Raw genomic sequence first — 17,719 nt, forward strand, 5'->3', positions numbered from 1 at the left:
CGCTTTGAGACAAATGAAGGTTGAGCAGCACACACACCTTCCTCCTCCCTGTGCAGCAATCGTCGTGGATTTTCACTTTTGCTATCTCAAAAGACTTCAGTCACTACTAACCCTAGACAAAATCTGAATATGACTTTTTTCTTTGTCATAAAAAGAACATTCAGAAAAGAGGTGGCAGATTTTTGATAGACCAACCAATGAGTTACTGACCAACAAATGTAAAAACCACATTCTTTTTCAACTTCAGCTGCCACAGCGGATCATCTTCTTCCATATCTCAACACGCTTGAATATTTAAAAATTCTCAGTATTTATTGTGGTCAACACAAGCACCTGAAATTGTTACATAATTATTTTTAATTCTTTTGACTTGATATCATGTTGCTTTCTAGAGACATTGAGGCTAAAAAGTGTAAAGGTGGTGCGAAAATGAACATGTTTCAGTTTTTTTTCTTTCTAGATATTTATAAGCAGAAACTCTAAGATTTTATTAGCCTGTATAAAAAGTTGTACAGTATCTGCCAAATAATACAAAGAGTACACAACACGGGTTTCACCCTAATTGGGACCTGTCAGGTGTACAAACTTTGGTATCATCTTACAGGGATAGTACCTTGAATGTCAGCAAAGCTTCTGATGTTGCAGCACAGTGGCTGGTTCGCTTATTTGACAGGGTGAAGATTGGAGTAATACATTCTTAGGTCTGAATCACAATCTGATTATTTGGGTGGTTACCTACCAGGTAATGCTTATGGTTGGTTGGCCAGTCAGCAAACATTTTCCAGGTCCTCTCAGTGGCAAGAAGCAGATCATAGATATGTTATACAGTATCTACCAAATAATACCAAGAGTAGAAGACATGCCAATTTTGCCATATATGGCATTTTTTAATTATGGCAACCAGTCACATGGTGTCATTGTGTGCATCATGTACGTGATTGCTTGCATCTTTGTCAAACCCCAGCTAATCCAGCCTAACCGACTTGAAGCCAATTTATTCAAGCTGAAGGCATTTTGTTGTGTAAATGAAACAATAGACTAATAATAATTTATATTCTGTACAAATATGTCTAGAATCTTGACTATGGAAACAAGTGCAACAGCAATGCTTTCCTTCCCCACACACTAATACAAATCTGTTTTGTTTCTCCATATTCTTACTGTAATATTCTTCCTAGTTATAGTAAGCTATTATCTACTTTTGAACTCTAAACCAGTTTTGTGCAACATTTGGCTATTCTGAACTGTTTTTGAGGAGAAAATTTAAGAGGAATGGTTTGTAAAATTTTGTCAAGTTTTGAAATATGTATTTTTTTATATGGTTAAAGTTTATGGTTAGCATAAAGAAATGCTAGTGTTCATATGTTGATTAAAAATACATTAACGGTTTAGATTTATGCCACAGCGTTTTAGTACATTCTAATTAGTACATTATAAAACAAACGTATTTCATTTCAGGCACATGGGAATTGTACTCCGTGCTGGCAGCCTGGGGTGCAAGGCAGAAGCCAGGCCTGGGTGGGATGCCAATCCACAGCAGGGCACACTCTAACATACACACCAACTTATAGTCACCAATTAACCTGTTCTGCATGTCTTTGGGATACAGAAGAAAAAATGGACTACCTGGAGAAAACCCCCATGCACAGTCACCAGGATGAGCTTTGTTCACAAAGCTGTAAGGCAGTAGTGCTAACTAATGGCCTACATCGACACCCTATAGAAGGATCCCAAGATAATAAACATACTGTTTAAAAGGGATTAAGCATTCTCTTCAGGTATGAGTTATTTCTACAGTTCTCTGTATAGATAAGTATTTCTTGTTGAAGTTATGCTAGATATTATTCTGTAACAGGTGAGGAGATGTTAAGCACAAAAACACTATCACCTCTGACCGAATGCAGAACCAGAAATTCCAGCTCAGCATCATAAATGGCAACACTACCTCACCTCATTTCCCCTTATTCAAAGCTTTCAGTCAGATACTTCATTCCAAAAAAGGGATATGTTTGTAATTTTTTGTAAAATATGATGATTTCATCTCTTCTTTGAAAATATGAGAAATGTCTTGTCACTTCCTTTTTGCATTTGGACTGCCTCCCCTTTCCATCTTTCCCACTATCTAATGCTTGTTTTTATCTACTCTCACCTCTAAGTGTAAGTCTTACTGTTTTATTATTCCTATAAATTCTCAGTCTTTCCTTTAATTTTGGTGTAATTTCTGCTGCCATTAAGATGTCCACCATTTGATCAAATTATCATTCCATTTTAAACTTACCCATTCTATGTAAAATTCATACCATTCAGCTATGGTCGTATAAGCCGTCAGTCTTACTGGCTTAGATTCCTTCATCCCAAGAGAGTGATGACATTCCTGAGTACAAGCAAATGATGTGTCCTCACTGCTGTTTTCAGATCTTCCCCATCAACTGAATTCCAATCACGTTTGACCTTAATACTATCCTAACATTCCTGAAGGATAACATGAGTGTGCTTATCCTGGAGAAGATCCTTCTGCTCCTTCAGCATATAATATATCTTCCTTGCTTTTGACTCCTGTCCTCCATAACTTCATTACTTTGCCATCCCTGAGGGATCCTAGCATGATTTGATGTAGATTGACTAATACACGTAGCCTCTAAATCATTTGATTTACTCACATAGCCTGTGAACACATCTATCCTACAGACACTCCATCTATGATTGAATACTGGAGAAAAAAAGACAAAACTTAGCTGATGCAATATTTGCATAGTAAATGCCACGTTGCTGTATCAGTTGGGTACGAAAACCATACTTTGCACTGAATAGCCATTATTGGTCTACTGATATGAAAATATTTTTTAATATTATGGACTAACGCCCTGTCCAGGGATTGTTCCTGCCTTGTGTTCTATGCTTGCTGAGACTGGTTATAGTTGCCCACAATGCTGCCTTGGGTAAGCAGGTTAGAAAAATGGATGTATGGATGTTCATACAGTGTATGGGTGGATTTTGTATAGGAACACAGAAAATGTACTAATTTTGAAAATGTTCTAATTAGAACAGGGTTATTGTTATGCCTTATGATTCATTTTTGCTGAGGTAATGACATCAGTATTGGCTTACACCCTGTTACACCTCTCTTTCTATGCTAACATGTAATTGAACTTGTGGCGTGAGGAAATGAAAGTGGCAAATGATGTTGTTTAAAGATGACATTCTAAATATTATAAAAAGGTGTGGTAGAGGCAGAGGAGGGTCAATTCTTACACAAGCTAAAAAAAGTGACAAAGTTTAAGGAAAACAGCAAAAGCCAAGGGTCATATGTGCAAATGAACTCATCAAAGAAAAATGCCAGAATTAGACACTAAGGACAAACTTGGCACACCTCAGCCAACCTAATGACAGACTAAAAATACCATACCATTTTCTACACCTACTTAGTGCTGAGCAGAGCCACGTGAGCCAGCAAGCATAGGGCACAAGGCAAGAACAACCCCTGGGCAGGGTGCCAGTACATCACAAGGTGAACACACTCACAGACACACACACACACACCAGGGACATGAACCCTGGTCTTTTACTGTGAGACAGCCGCACTGTCACTCACTACCCTAGACTTAAAATGTCAAATGTATATTTTTCTTCATAAAAAACAGCTTGCCTTTTTAAATACTGTATCTTCTCATGTGTAAGATTCAAAAAGGATTCTGCCCAAGGATCTTAGATCACAAAGATATCCTTGGGTAGCTTTTGCAAAGTGATCATCTTAAACAGACATGTGTCACACATGAATGTCAGAGGAACACCTTCAGTGTTCATCCAAGGTATTCAATATCCTGTTAGGGCGAGGAGAAAGGGGTGTCACCATTAACTGTGTCTTTTTTCTCCTGTACAGCAACAAGAAGAAGCCCCTTGAGGGCAACTAATGCCGCCCCTTCTGGCTTGAGAGCTATAAGAGCCCAATGCTCCCGAAAGTTGGTGTCTCATTTTGGACCCAGACTGCATTGAGGATAGAGCTCTAAGGCTGTGACCTGCTCATAAGAGCCACTTTAGAAAGAACCAAAAGGGCTATTTATGTCAGATTTTGTACCCTTGAATGCTCATTTTGTTTGCTTTTTGCCACTGCAATTAAAAGGGCCAGCACCCCAACACTTCATATAATCATCCTGTGTTCCTTCTACCACATACTGTAGGTATCCATTCTTTGTGGTTTTCTATTACCTGTATAGTAATGGATGTTAAAGCGGTTCTGGTAGTACAAACAAGTGAAGCCAGCGTCACTTCTCTTACAAAAATAAAATATAGTACATTTAAATATTTTTTGCTTTCAATATGAATATATTTTAAAGTATGTTGCAACATACTTCAAGAAAGAATGTACAGTATTTCAATATCTTGTAGTATACTGACATATTGTAAAATATGTAAATTATTGACATTTTTTCATACGGCAATATATTTTTCCATCCATCCATTTTCCAACCCGCTGAATCCGAACACAGGGTCACGGGGGTCTGCTGGAGCCAATCCCAGCCAACAAAGGGCACAAGGCAGGAAACAATCCTGGGCAGGGTGCCAACCCACCGCAGATATATTTTTCAAAATATAAAAATATTAATCTCCATATATTCTAAAACACTAGGAATAATAAATTGTATGACACATTTTCTAAAATATCTCTCTATTATAAAAAAAAAAACGTTTCTCCTGCGACGAGACAAGATCTTTTGAAGAGAGACAGAGAGACACTTTCACATCATGAGGCGGTCAAGTCACATCATACTTACAAACCTTTGGAAGCAAGTCCTGTGATACACATGTACAGCAGGTTAGAGATAATGGAAGGAAAATTCTAAAGTCTCAAAAAAAGCAGAGCAAAGATCGCATTAGCGCAAACAAATGGAAAATATTACTCTGTGAAATAACGAAACAGCAAAATAGATTGAATAGTGTTTGAGGATGTCTGGGGGAGAAGAAAGACAAGGCAGTGAGACAAAAGGACAGCTGCTGTATAGGCTTTTAAATGTTTGAAGCGCCGCACGAAATGCAGATCATGTGGCAGCAAGCCAGCAGCTGATTGAGCAAAGAGGAGGTAAAAAAATAACTGTTATTTGTTTCCCATTGTATCACTGTTTAAGAGGGGTTTTGGAGGAGCGACCGCGTCTCCTTTGGGTGCGTTCAGCCCCCCTCTTCACAATGGCGCCTAGCGCTGGTGGGGGGGAAGGGGTTGGCAAGCGAAGCGAGCAGGGGGCAAAGCCCCCTAGTATTACAGTTATTTATAAATATACTATAAATTGTAGTTAAAATATGCAATTTATTTTGAAGTATATAGATATTTTAGTATATTTTAATATACATTTGTAAGGTTTGTATATTAAAGTATATTTTGAAAACAAATTAGGTTGACATTGAAAATGTAATCCAGTAGATATCTATAAGATGTTTCTTATATTGAGATCTATCCTAGAGCAAATCGCACTGTGGCACAGCACACATTGTAGACCTGTTGTTAACTTCAGATAAGTAAGTAACAAAATTATAACTTTCATCAGTGCAGTACTTAGTTTGTAAATGCTAATTAAAATTTTAAATCATTTGTCTCTAAAGAGCTTTTTAATTCTTTATCTTTCTTACTTTTCATTTTGATTGTAGTTTGTTGCTTTGCATTCTGAAATGCTACATAATGCTACAACTTTCCACAAAGAGAAAATATGTGAACAGGTGATTAACTGTTACAAATTCTGTATTCATCTCTAATATCAAACTGATTTACATTTAACAAATTAGTAGCACTGTAATTATTTACCATTTTTCTTAAAATGTCAAAAGAACTATTAAGCTTATAGTACATGATTCAGTCTGTAATCCATTGCAGTTTACATTTGCTGACACATCTACTTATTTGGACAAAATATAATGAGATATAGGGAGTTCAATATGAATTAGTTCATTGGGGAGCCTGTGTTTAACTTTATTCGGGTTAACTGTTAAGCCACAAAAGGTCTTTTAGAAACATGGGGCTGAGCATATAGTATATTGCATGTTTTATACACAATATACTGTATTTGGAAATAGGTTTGTTACAGTATATTACAGAAAATATACCATGATGTTTTAGATATAATCTTAAAATATATACAGTATTTGAACTATATATATTCTAGTTTATATTGAAATATATGTCTACAGATTTTTTGAGTATATTGCAATATATTTCATTTTTGTAAGGGTTCTGCTGTACAAAGAAAATTGATGGGCAGATGTGTGTTGGATCTGTTTCAAATATAAACCTCTGATGTAAAAATACATGAATATATAGGTTTAGTTGTGCTTGCAGCAGCACTTAAACATTAAGAACAACCTTTCCATAAGACCTAGATGTCAAATCTCAGGAGGGGAAAACCTTTAACCCATCATTACATGATCCATCTATGCCCCAGCAGATGTGGATGCAGTAATAACACTTTTGTCACTTCACCGCAGACTTACACCCTGTCATATTACAGCCTTACCTCTAGTTTTGTACCTATGCTAACCTGTCATGGAGCTCCTGGCTATTTGTAGACATGCGGAAATTAGGCAAGCTCAGACATTAGTGGTAATTAAAGGTGTGTGGTTAGAGACAGAAGTGATTGTGGTTAACGCCATATTAGCAGACAATGAAAGTTCACTTATGACATTTCTTTACACAGTGAAGAATGCATCATATCTTTTAGATAGATGTGGGGCAGTAAGGAGGTGCAGTGTCCATCACAGTTCTAGCAGCCCAGGCATGGCCTTTGTGGAATTTGCATGTTCTCCTTGCATTTTTATGAGCTGTCCCCTTTTTATATAGATTCACACTGTGTACAATATGTTACATTAGTTTCTGGCTAAATCTTGATGGTGTGAGTAAGTGTACCCTATGATGTGTCCTATGATAAATGGCCATTACATCCAAGATTACTTCCTGCCTTCCACCCAATGCTTTCAAATGTGACAATGCAATGAAATAACAAGTATAAGAAAATGGGTACACAGGTAAATACTTTTTATTTTTAAACCAAGTACCTGAGTTTGGAGTTGTGTTGCTGTTAGTCCGTTGTGTTGATGGTGTTATTGTTGATGTTCTGTCAGAACCTGTAAAATTAAGGTAACGTTATGTCATGTTATAAAACACTTAAAATGAATACATAGCTTTGAGGGCTTTAGAGTCTAAAATATGAAATTAAAACATGCTTTTCAATATGCATTTCATAGAAAATGAAATCTAATAATGTCTATAACAAAAATGTTTTTAAAAGTCTGCAGTATATTGTCATGCACACAAGCCTATGAGATAGCTTCATGACATGTAATTCCACCCTTAGCCTAAAGTTAGTCCTGTCTTGTAAAGGTTCTCCTCTTCAGATCCAGAAACCAACAGTTTGCTAGTACATGAAAACACTTCCGGTTTCAGGATTCCTGGACCCACCTTTGCTGCCTAACTGACTTCATAACTAGCACCATCACCATCTCTCTCCAGTCTAATGATAGATTCACATTTGCAAAAATGTTATTCTCACCACACGTTAACTCAGATTTGTTGTGTTTTGCTTTGCAATATACAGATTTGTCTAAGGGTGCCCCAAATCATTATCTTTTTCTTTGTTTTTTCTACATTATATTACATATATGTTCAGTGGATTTCTGTGTATTCAACCCAAGGCTCTTTAGACACAAATAAACCTCTAACACTAAATTTTTCAAGTGGTACACAGGGAGGTAAACTGGAGGCTGAAATTGAGCCAGTAACCATAATGTTGCCACTAGGACACATTCCTTATTTCTAATTATGGTCGATGTATTGTTATTTGCTTTTCATTTTCAAATTCAAATTCACACAGAGTCATATTATACTTGATCACACTCATCTTTTTATTAAGCAATCATCCCTTTATTCCTACTGCATGCCTGAACAATACTAGGCAGACATATTTCTTTAGGAAGTGAAGGCAGACAATTTTCCCTCAGCTGGCTCAAAAAATTAAAAAATATTAAAGGCAACACAAAAACTAAACAAATAAAATTATAACTTTAGTTGGAGAGATTGATGTTGCTTAGCATAATACTGGGAATGCAGGCTGCAGCTTCTTCTTATACTGTATAGACATTCAGGTGACAGTCATAATTGGTTGTACAGCTGAGGAAGTGCCAGTCATTGGAGGCCCTGCCCCCTTGGGTTCATTGTTAAAGAAAGATAATGATAAATGACTTACAAAGAAGGAAAAAGGAACAAATAAAAAACAACAGAAGGCAAGGAATGGGGAAGTCTGTAATTAAACTACAATGAAGGTAGGTCTTTTGCTGTCAGGATTTACAGTTAGTTAATGTTACAATCATATGAAAAAGTTTTGGAACCCCTCAATTCTTTGGATTTTTGTTTATCATTGGCTGAGCTTTCAAAGTTGCAACTTCCTTTCAATATATGACATACCTTATGGAAACAATAGTATTTCAGCAGTGACATTAAGTTTATTGGATTAACAGAAAATATACAATATGCATCATAACAAAATTAGACAGGTGTATAAATTTGGGCACCCCAACAGAGATATTACATCAATACTTAGTTGAGCCTCCTTTTGCAAATATAACAGCCTCTAGATGCCTCCTATAGCCTTTGATGAGTGTCTGGATTCTGGATGGAGGTATTTTTGACCATTATTCCATACAAAATCTCTCCAGTTCAGTTAAATTTGATGGCTGCCAAGCATGGACAGCCTGCTTCAAATCATCCCATAGATTTTCAATGATATTCAAGTCAGGGGACTGTGACACCCATTCCAGAACATTATACTTCTCCCTCTGCATGAATGCCTTTGTAGATTTCGAACTGTGTTTTGGGTCTTGTTGGAATATCCAACCCCTGTGTAATTTCAGCTTTGTGACTGATGCTTGAACATTTTCCTGAAGAATTGGTTGAAATTGGGTTGTATTAGTTAGACCCTCAACTTTAACAAGAGCCCCAGTCCCTGAACTAGCCACACAGCCCCACAGCATGATGGAACCTCCACCAAATTTGACAGTAGGTGGCAAGTGTTTTTCTTGGAATGTGGTATTCTTCTTCTGCCATGCAAAACACTTTTTGTTATGACCAAATAACTCAATTTTTGTCTCATCAGTCCAAAGCACTTTGTTCCAAAATGAATCTTGTCTAAATGAGCATTTGCATATAACAAGCGACTCTGTTTGTGGCGCGAGTGCAGAAAGGGCTACTTTCTCATCACCCTGCCATACAGATGTTCTTTGTGCAAATTGCACTGAATTGTAGAACGATGTACAGATACACCATCTGCAGCAAGATGTTCTTGCAGGTCTTTGGAGGTGATCTGTGGGTTGTCTGTAACCATTCTCACAATCCTGCGCGTAAGCCGCTCCTGTATTTTTCTTGGCCTGCCAGACCTGGGTTTAACAGCAACTGTGCCTGTGGCCTTCCATTTCCTGATTACATTCCTTACAGTTGAAAGTGACAGTTTAAACCTCTGAGAGAGCTTTTTGTAGCCTTCTCCTAAACCATGATACTGAACAATCTTTGTTTAAAGATCTTTTGAGAGTTGCTTTGAGGATCCCATGCTGTCACTCTTCAGAGGAGAGTCAAAGGGAAGCACAACTTGCAATTGACCACCTTAAATACCTTTTTTCATGATTGGACACACCTGTCTATGAAGTTCAAGGCTTAACGAGCTAATCCAACCAATTTGGTGTTGCAAGTTATCAGTATTGAGCAGTTACATGCATTCAAATCAGCAAAATTACAAGGAGACCCAAATTTTTGCACAGCCCGTTTTTCACATTTGATTTAATTTCATACAACTAAATACCGCTTCACTAAAAATCTTTGTTCAGAAAACACCCCAGTACTCAGATGTTCCTAGGAAATGAAAGACATATCACTGTTATCTTTTTTGTTGAAAGTAAATTATTATGCAGGCTAAGAGGGGTTCCCAAACTTTTTCATATGACTGTATTTGATCACTGTTTCTGAGTATTTTTGTTTATCTCTTTGTTGATTGCACTGTGCATCAAGTAAGCTTTCATGGACATCTGATGTTGCAATTGCTGTGGCTACACAACATAGTTTGTGTCATAATGTTAGTGTGCATGTGATGTAATGGATGCCATTTCCGCTGATAAATGAAAGTCTGATGGTGTGGCTAAAGTTGCCAGTTTCTTTAATGGCAAATCAGTCTCTGTAATTCTGATGTCTTTTTTGATGCTTTGAATGCAACACAAGGTGGAATGTTAATTAAGCTGTTTTTCACACATTCTCTGCAGCAAATATAGGTGGTTGCCCTTCAATGGTTTGTTCCTGCCTTTTGCTCTAATGCTGGCTGGGATAGACAAATCCCATCTGGCCCCCCCAACCTACTCGATTCAGGACTAAGCAGGTTGACTGCCCAGTGGCATTTCTGCATTAGAGACAAGAGGGACACTTACTCCCCTCCCCCCATCCCCAGCAGGTGGAGCGGTTTAGCAAAAATTAAATAAGTAGTAAACTAATCTAAATGATTTAACATATTGTTAAAATGTTCATTAGTAAACTCGGGTTAGTTGTCAGAATTCTTTTTTCTCAGTTTCCATGACATGCTCAATGCAATTTCCTATCTAGAAAAATATTTCTTTTTGGAATTTCCTTTGGAGTAGAGGCAACAAGTTGCTGAGAACAGATTTGTCCAGCTCAGGACACTGGCACCACAACTCCTTAAGTGGAGTTTAAATGAAATAATGATATTAAACTTACAGGCATAATGTATGTTCTTTTGGATCTTGATCATCTAAACAAAAGGCAGTTTAATGAAATCCTAAGTTGGCAATTGTCACACAGTCATGTCAGAGGGTCACCCACTCATCTAAGGTATGTTATACCACTCTGGGACGAGAGAGGGCACCGGTGCCAATCATGTCCTCTTCACTTCTCTTCACAGTGCCAAGAAGATGCCCAGTGAAGGCAACTGATTCCACCCCTTCTGGTCCACTGCCAATAAATTCCGAGGCTACCAGAAGGAGGCTTTATTCTATGATCAGAGCACCCTATGAGACAAAGCTCTATCCTTGTGACCTACCACCATGAAAAACCATTGCTTAAGCCCTAAGGGGCGAACTTCTTTGGTTTTGATTTCATTTGCACAACAGAGTGCCTGTTCATTTTGTTTCTACAAAATGAGCCTTTGAGAATTAACCGGGGATGATGTGTTGGTACCTCAGCAACATTTTTTAACTCCAGCATGTCATTCCTCACTTTAAATCACATATATTTACTAAAATGTTTCAGTAGCATGGTTTAACATAAATTCAATGAATATTTTGTCAATAATTTAATACACAACACAGTGGCTATTCTTTCATCCATTGTTTCTTTTAGAACTTAATTCAGACTCCTGACTGGATACACGTGCTGTTTGAAGACTAGAGATGTACACCTGATTGATGGTGAGAAAACTGTTCACATGTGTTTAAGTGTCTCTAAGAGAAGGGCTTTTCTTCACACAGAGACTATGCAGTGTGAAATGAATTTGGCTAGGAGAAAATTTAAAAACAGGGAGAAATACTGCAATGTGTAGGACTTATGTAGTAAAGAAGTGAAATAAGGAAACCCTTAGGTGTGACACAGTGTTTCAAGATGTTGCTTGCAGTTACAGAGACCTGGGTTCAAATTCCAGTGTGTACATTTTCCATCTTTGCTTTTCTTTGTACATTCCAAAGACGTGCAAGTTGGGCTAACTGGCAAGTCTCATTTGGTCCAGTGTGGATGCGTGTGTGCTTGTGTTTCCAGTGACTGACTGATTTCCCAGCTAATGTTGGTTTCTGCATTGTGTCTGATATTTCTTTTGCAGATCATAAATCTTTTGCCTTTTGTTCATTTTTTCTTTTTGTATGTAGTGATGGTTATTAATTTTAGATTATCTCTATTTATCATTATTAATTTTCATAACATTTTGAGTGTGTAGTGTGTAGTGTTCAATTCTAGCTTTTTTGGAGAGGGTAAAGGGGCTGCACTGTCCTGGACTTCATTTGCTTTCTGTGCTTCTCTGGTTGTACATTAAGGCTGAACATATTATGTGTGTGTAGCAGTGCATGAACTTGGCATTGCTCATGTACAATGTTAGGTTAATCTAATTTCAGAATTGCATTATGGCTAACTGTCCCAGTATTCTTTCTACCTGGTTAGTAGAAGAAGGCAACTGATCATTTTTAAGAATACCCGTGATCAGTTTGCTCCAGACTCACACTATGAGGATATAAAGCATTTTGAAATTTGTCTTTGAATGAGGGCTTTACTGTTGAATTCTGATTTGTCTATATTGTTTTAATTGGATCCTTGCTTTGCTACTTCTGGGGCCCATTAAAAAAACACACACACACACACTCACTGAGCAAATTATGGGGAACATCTAATTATCCATGCAATTATCTAATCAGCCAATCATGTGGCAGCAGGACAATGCATAAAATCCTGCAGATACAGCTCAGAATTTGGCACCAACCGCATGAATCCTTGCACCTAACCTACCTTGTGTCAACAATTCAGGCTGGTGGTGGTGGTAGTGTAAAGGCGTGGGCTCTCTTGGCATACTTTGGGCTAGTTAATACCAATCAATTATTGCTTGAATGCCAAAGCTTATTTGAGTTTTGTTGCCAACCATTTGCATCCCTTCATAGCCACAATTTACTCATCTTCTAATGGTTACTTCCAGTATGATAATGCAGCATGTCACAAATCAAAGCAAAATAACCTCATACTGGTTTCATGAACATGACAGTGAGTTTAGCGTTCTTCAGTGGCCTTCTCAGTCATTGGATCTGAATCCAATAAAACACTTTTGGGAAGTGGTAGAATGGGAGACTCGCAGCATAAATGTGTAACTGACAAATCTGCAGAAACGTAGTGGTGCAATCACGTCAAAATGGACCAGTATCTCAAAGGAATGTTTTCAGTATCTTGTGGAATTCATACCATGAAGAACTGAGGCTGATTTGATAGCAAAATGAGACTCTACCCAGTGTTAGTTTAGACACCCTTATTATTTACTAAAAGTGTGTATATTAACTCAGAGCCAACATTCTGGTGAATTCTGGATGCCAAGAAACAACCAAAAAGAAGTTGCATGTTGCCAGAATGCTACACCTCTTTTAATGATAAGTGTTTTGTATTAATGCTTATGTTTAATGAAATCTATTTAGTTTGTTAAAGAAATTATTTAAATAACAAACTCTTTACATTGTTTATAGAAATTGATGTATACAATGCAAATAGAAAGTTATAATTAAATATTGCTTTAAATGCAGAAGTACGAAAACTTTCCATTTAATAGGTGGTAGCACATCCTTTGCTAGCTGTCACACCCACCAGCCATTTCCTGTTGTTTCTAATCAGACTCCCGCTTTTACTTTAAAGTATTTTTCCCATTCTTCCTTTCAATACTGCTCCAGCTGATCTATTTTTTAAATTGTTTTACATGAACAGCCCACTTCAGGTCCATTACATTTCTATTGAGCCGACTTCTGAACTTTGTCTGGATCATTCAAAAATTAAAATTTCTTAATTTGAATCCATTCCTTCCTAGATTTTCTGTGTGTTCATCTTATTCATCGTAAAGGTAGCAGAGGGTTTTAAGTTCCAGAATTGTTTGGTACTAAATTCTCACTGCATCAGTCCTTTCAGAATCACAACAACTGGGTCAAATTTCACCATACAAAATCAAATATACGGCCGGAGAGGCAACAGAAAATGCAGTGCAGACACATAGCCATGTTCAGCATTTTACTCTTGACATATTATTGTGACGTCACACTAATGAGCATTTTAGCTTGACTTATTGTAAATCAGTGGTCATCACCTCCGTCTTGCAGTGTTGGGTAAGTTACTTTTAAATAGTAATATATTAAATATTACATATTACTTTTAAAAAGAAATAAAAAGTATTCAAAAATATTACTTTTTATTAAGAAGTGTACTATATTACATATATATTTATTACCTTACAAATAAGTATGAAACTTTCAAAAATATTCAGAAAGCAAGTCCTTTAAAATAATGCAATACATTTGTGGACACATCTGGAACTGAATGTGCATTCATAGACAAGCAATCATATCTATTTTTAATATGACAATAAATAAAAGGCATTTTTGTTATTGATCTTAAATTAAAGGCGCACAGCTAAACTGACGTACAATGGCGTCCTCATTTTTGTATATTACAAGCAATCAATTTAAAATTGAGAGGTCTTTATATTATGTAATTGTGAACTTTTCAAAGTTATGTGACAGGTTTCTTACTTTTTTGCAATCAAATTACATTTCATCAAGTCAACAAAATTGAAAACAAAGTAAAAATATTAGCTTGAGTTTCCCAAAATATCAGGGATCCAAGTATTCATATTTGTGCTTTGAAAAATATGAAGATGTTATTATATTTCATAAGAAGCTCTTTCCAAACAATAATCAGAAAAATGATTCTCTTTGGTTTGAGCTGAGCCCACAACTTCCATAGCTGAATAATCTTTTGACAGGAACACTGCAAGAGACGGGTGTCTTGTATTATAAGAAGACATGCTTACTTTTTACAGAAATCGATGGAGGCACCCTACCCTTGTTGCATTTTTCAAATAATACAGGTTTATGAAGTATGAATCTCATCAATTTCAGTAGCAATTGCATCATATAGCACGTGTACATCAGTAACCTGATTATTCACAGAAACCTGATTTCTAAATTGCCTTGTAAACAATTATTCCAATTAGAGAAACTGGTTTAGTGGCCTCTGAGAAATCTTATTAATAGAGGTAGATTTTTCCACGAGTAATCCGATTATTTGGCCATGTAAACCCTGAACTGGGTTATTGTTAAGGATTTTGTAGTCTGCGCATGTCCATTGCACTCACTTGTATTTGCTTCACATAAAATTTCATCAGCCATGGGTAGATGCATCCACAAAATACAGTAGAGGCCCCTCTGTTACAGGTTCAGAAGGAAAACACAGCAGGACAAAGAAGTGATTGCAGAACAGTTTACTCATAACAGTATCAGAAGAATACACAAACATAAAACAAAAACAGGAACTATTTACAGTTATCTATAAATCTTGCACAGGTGCTGAACAAGCTGAGGTGAGGAAAGGCTGCAGGGATCTGTGGTATCCGGGGTGAACTTCTCCAGGCTGGTCGTAAGGCTGTCCTCCTGGCATTGCAAGTAATCTTTGCTTCCATTTGGGAGAGTGGCATCATCCCAACTGACTGGAAAACCAGACTTGTCGTCCCTATCTGGAAAGGGAAGGGTGATCGCCTGGATTGCAGCAACTACAGGGGGATAACACTGCTCTTGGTGCTGGGTAAGGTCCCTGCTAGGGTCGTCCTCAATAGGATCTGTGATCACTTGCTCACCTACCAGCGACCGGAACACTCTGGTTTTATATCTAAGAAGTCTAGCATTGACTGCATCCTGGCACTGAGGGTTCTCATAGAGCGCAAACGCGAATATTGGTAGAGTTTCTTTGCAGCCTTTGTCGATTTTCGACTCAGTTGATTGAGCTGCCTTGTAGGACATCCTGAGGGTTCATGGGATCCTCTCAAGGTTGCTGGATATCATGGCCGGCCAGTACACTGGTACTGTGAATGCTGTGCAAAGTGGAGGCAGAACCTCTGCGTTTTTCCCAGTTGATTCTGGGGTTTGTCAGGGGTGTGTTCTTGGTCCTACTCTGTTTGATGCTTGTATGGACTGGGTGTTGGGCAAGGTTGTGGGGTCCAGCAGCTGTGGGGCATCTGTTGGTGAAGAAAGATTCACGGATCTTGACTTTGCTGATGATGCTGTGATCTTCACGGAGTCAATAGAGGCTCTGATCAGGGCACTCAAGAGACTGAGTGAGGAGTCTGAGTGTCTGGGCTTGCGAGTGTCCTGGATAAAAACCAAGATCCAGGCCTTTAATGACCTCTTGGGCACAGCCATCAGCAGTGTGTCTCTTTGCGGAGAGAGTGTCAACCTTGTCGAAAGGTTTACTTACCTTGGCAGTGACAGTCATGTCTCTGGTGACTCTTCCTATGAAGTCAGTAGACAGATTGGGAGAGCATGGGGGGTCATGAGGTCGCTGGAAAGGGGTGTGTGGCGCTCCCAATATCTATGCAAAAGGATGAAGGTCCAAGTCTTTAGAGTCCTGGTGCTTCCTGTCTTGCTATATGGTTGTGAGACATGGACACTATCCAGTGATCTGAGACAAAGGCTGGACTCCTTTGGTACTGTGTCTGTCCGGAAAATCCTTGGGTACCATTGGTTTAACTTTATGTCGAATGAGCGGTTGCTCATGGAGTCCCAAATGAGGTACATTGCCTGCATTGTGAGGGAGCGTAAGTTACGGCACTACGGCCATGTGGCGTGTTTCCCTGAGGGTGATCCAGCTTGTAAGATCCTCATTGTTGGAGACCTGAGAGGCTGGATCAGGCCAAGGGGTCGCCCACGTAACACCTGGCTGCGGCAGATAGAGGGTCATTTCCGGAGGGTGGGGCTGGACAGCGTGTCTGCCTGGGGGGTTGTCGACCGGGATCCTGAGTTGTTTTGTCGTGTAGTGGGGGCGGCAATACACTGTACCAGTGCATGCTCCCCAACTTGACTTGACTTGACTATAATCTTGTGGTCCTGAAAGATGCCCTAAAAGAAAACTCCCTACCCCGCAGTGGTACCTCACCCCCACATACTGTACCACAGCTTCCCATCATCATCATACCCCAGCCTCTGTTTCCAGCTCCCCCTTTTCTTCCCCCTTTTAACATCAAGGCCGTATTAAAAGCATCATAGGCCCCCAGGCAAAATAGTGCACTGGGATCCCTGTTTTGATAGCAAAATAGAAACATACATGGGCATCAGAAACATCATTGGCCCCTATGCTCCTGGCCCCCTTAGCCAGTGCCCTTTATGCCCATATGTTAAGATGACCTCATTAGCCTCAATCATTTCCATTATGGCAGTCCTCTGTGCTATTCTCTGCCCTCCCCACTTCACTCAACAGTCCCTCAGTTGCTAGGCTTCACCCTGGCTCGAACACTACAGTACATTTCAGAGGCAAATTTTGGGCAATCGAACCTGATCTTGCCTGAAATAATCTTTTGCAATATTTCAGAAATCGCAGAATGTTTCAGAAAGTTGAATGTCCATTACTAAGCTCAGCAACACAATCTCAAGAGCAGTAGGGTAACATGTTAAAAGTAATGTAGTCTGATTATTTTTTAATGTTACAAATAATCCAACTTAGTACTTTTTTTATTGTGTTAATAATACTTATTATTCCAGCAGCACTGTGTGTAAGACAAGAAGTATACGTACCAGGTCCTTTTGCAGGGCTCAATCATACAGCCAACCAGAAAAGAGGTTGCTGTGTGCAATCCGGTAACAGAAACCTATCAATAAGACATATTTAGAAATGCAAGAAAATGATCACAGGCGTCATGCTAATGTTTGGATTCACTGTGGCCGATGATGATGTTTAATTCTTTTTGCGCAGTTTAATGTCTGTGGTAATACAAATTAATTGCATTTCTTCAAAAGTCATTTTTAGTTCACATTCAATTTTGTTATAAGTGTTATTAAGTTACTTGGCAAATGTTTTTACCGCTGGAGACAAGCTTGAGAAAGTGGAATGTAAAAGCAGGTGCGAGTCCGCAGTGGATACGGGCTGCAAGTCTTTCTGTTGTCAAGGTTAAGGGTGGGATAACTGGTTTATATA

At 38.3% G+C, this 17,719-nt stretch overlaps 1 protein-coding gene across 2 annotated transcripts in view; it reads right to left on the minus strand.

Moving 5' to 3' along the window:
• Positions 1-17,719, minus strand: part of ecscr (endothelial cell surface expressed chemotaxis and apoptosis regulator) — a 66,206-nt gene that overhangs the window by 23,216 nt on the left and 25,271 nt on the right. For both annotated transcript variants that reach the window (XM_028813459.2, XM_051934021.1), the window contains exon 2: positions 7,036-7,104. In XM_028813459.2, the coding sequence (XP_028669292.1) occupies positions 7,036-7,104 (69 nt within the window). The remainder of the gene's footprint in view (positions 1-7,035; positions 7,105-17,719) is intronic.

The sequence above is a fragment of the Erpetoichthys calabaricus genome, chromosome 11 (assembly GCF_900747795.2).
Source record: "Erpetoichthys calabaricus chromosome 11, fErpCal1.3, whole genome shotgun sequence".
Taxonomy (NCBI): Eukaryota; Metazoa; Chordata; class Cladistia; order Polypteriformes; family Polypteridae; genus Erpetoichthys; species Erpetoichthys calabaricus.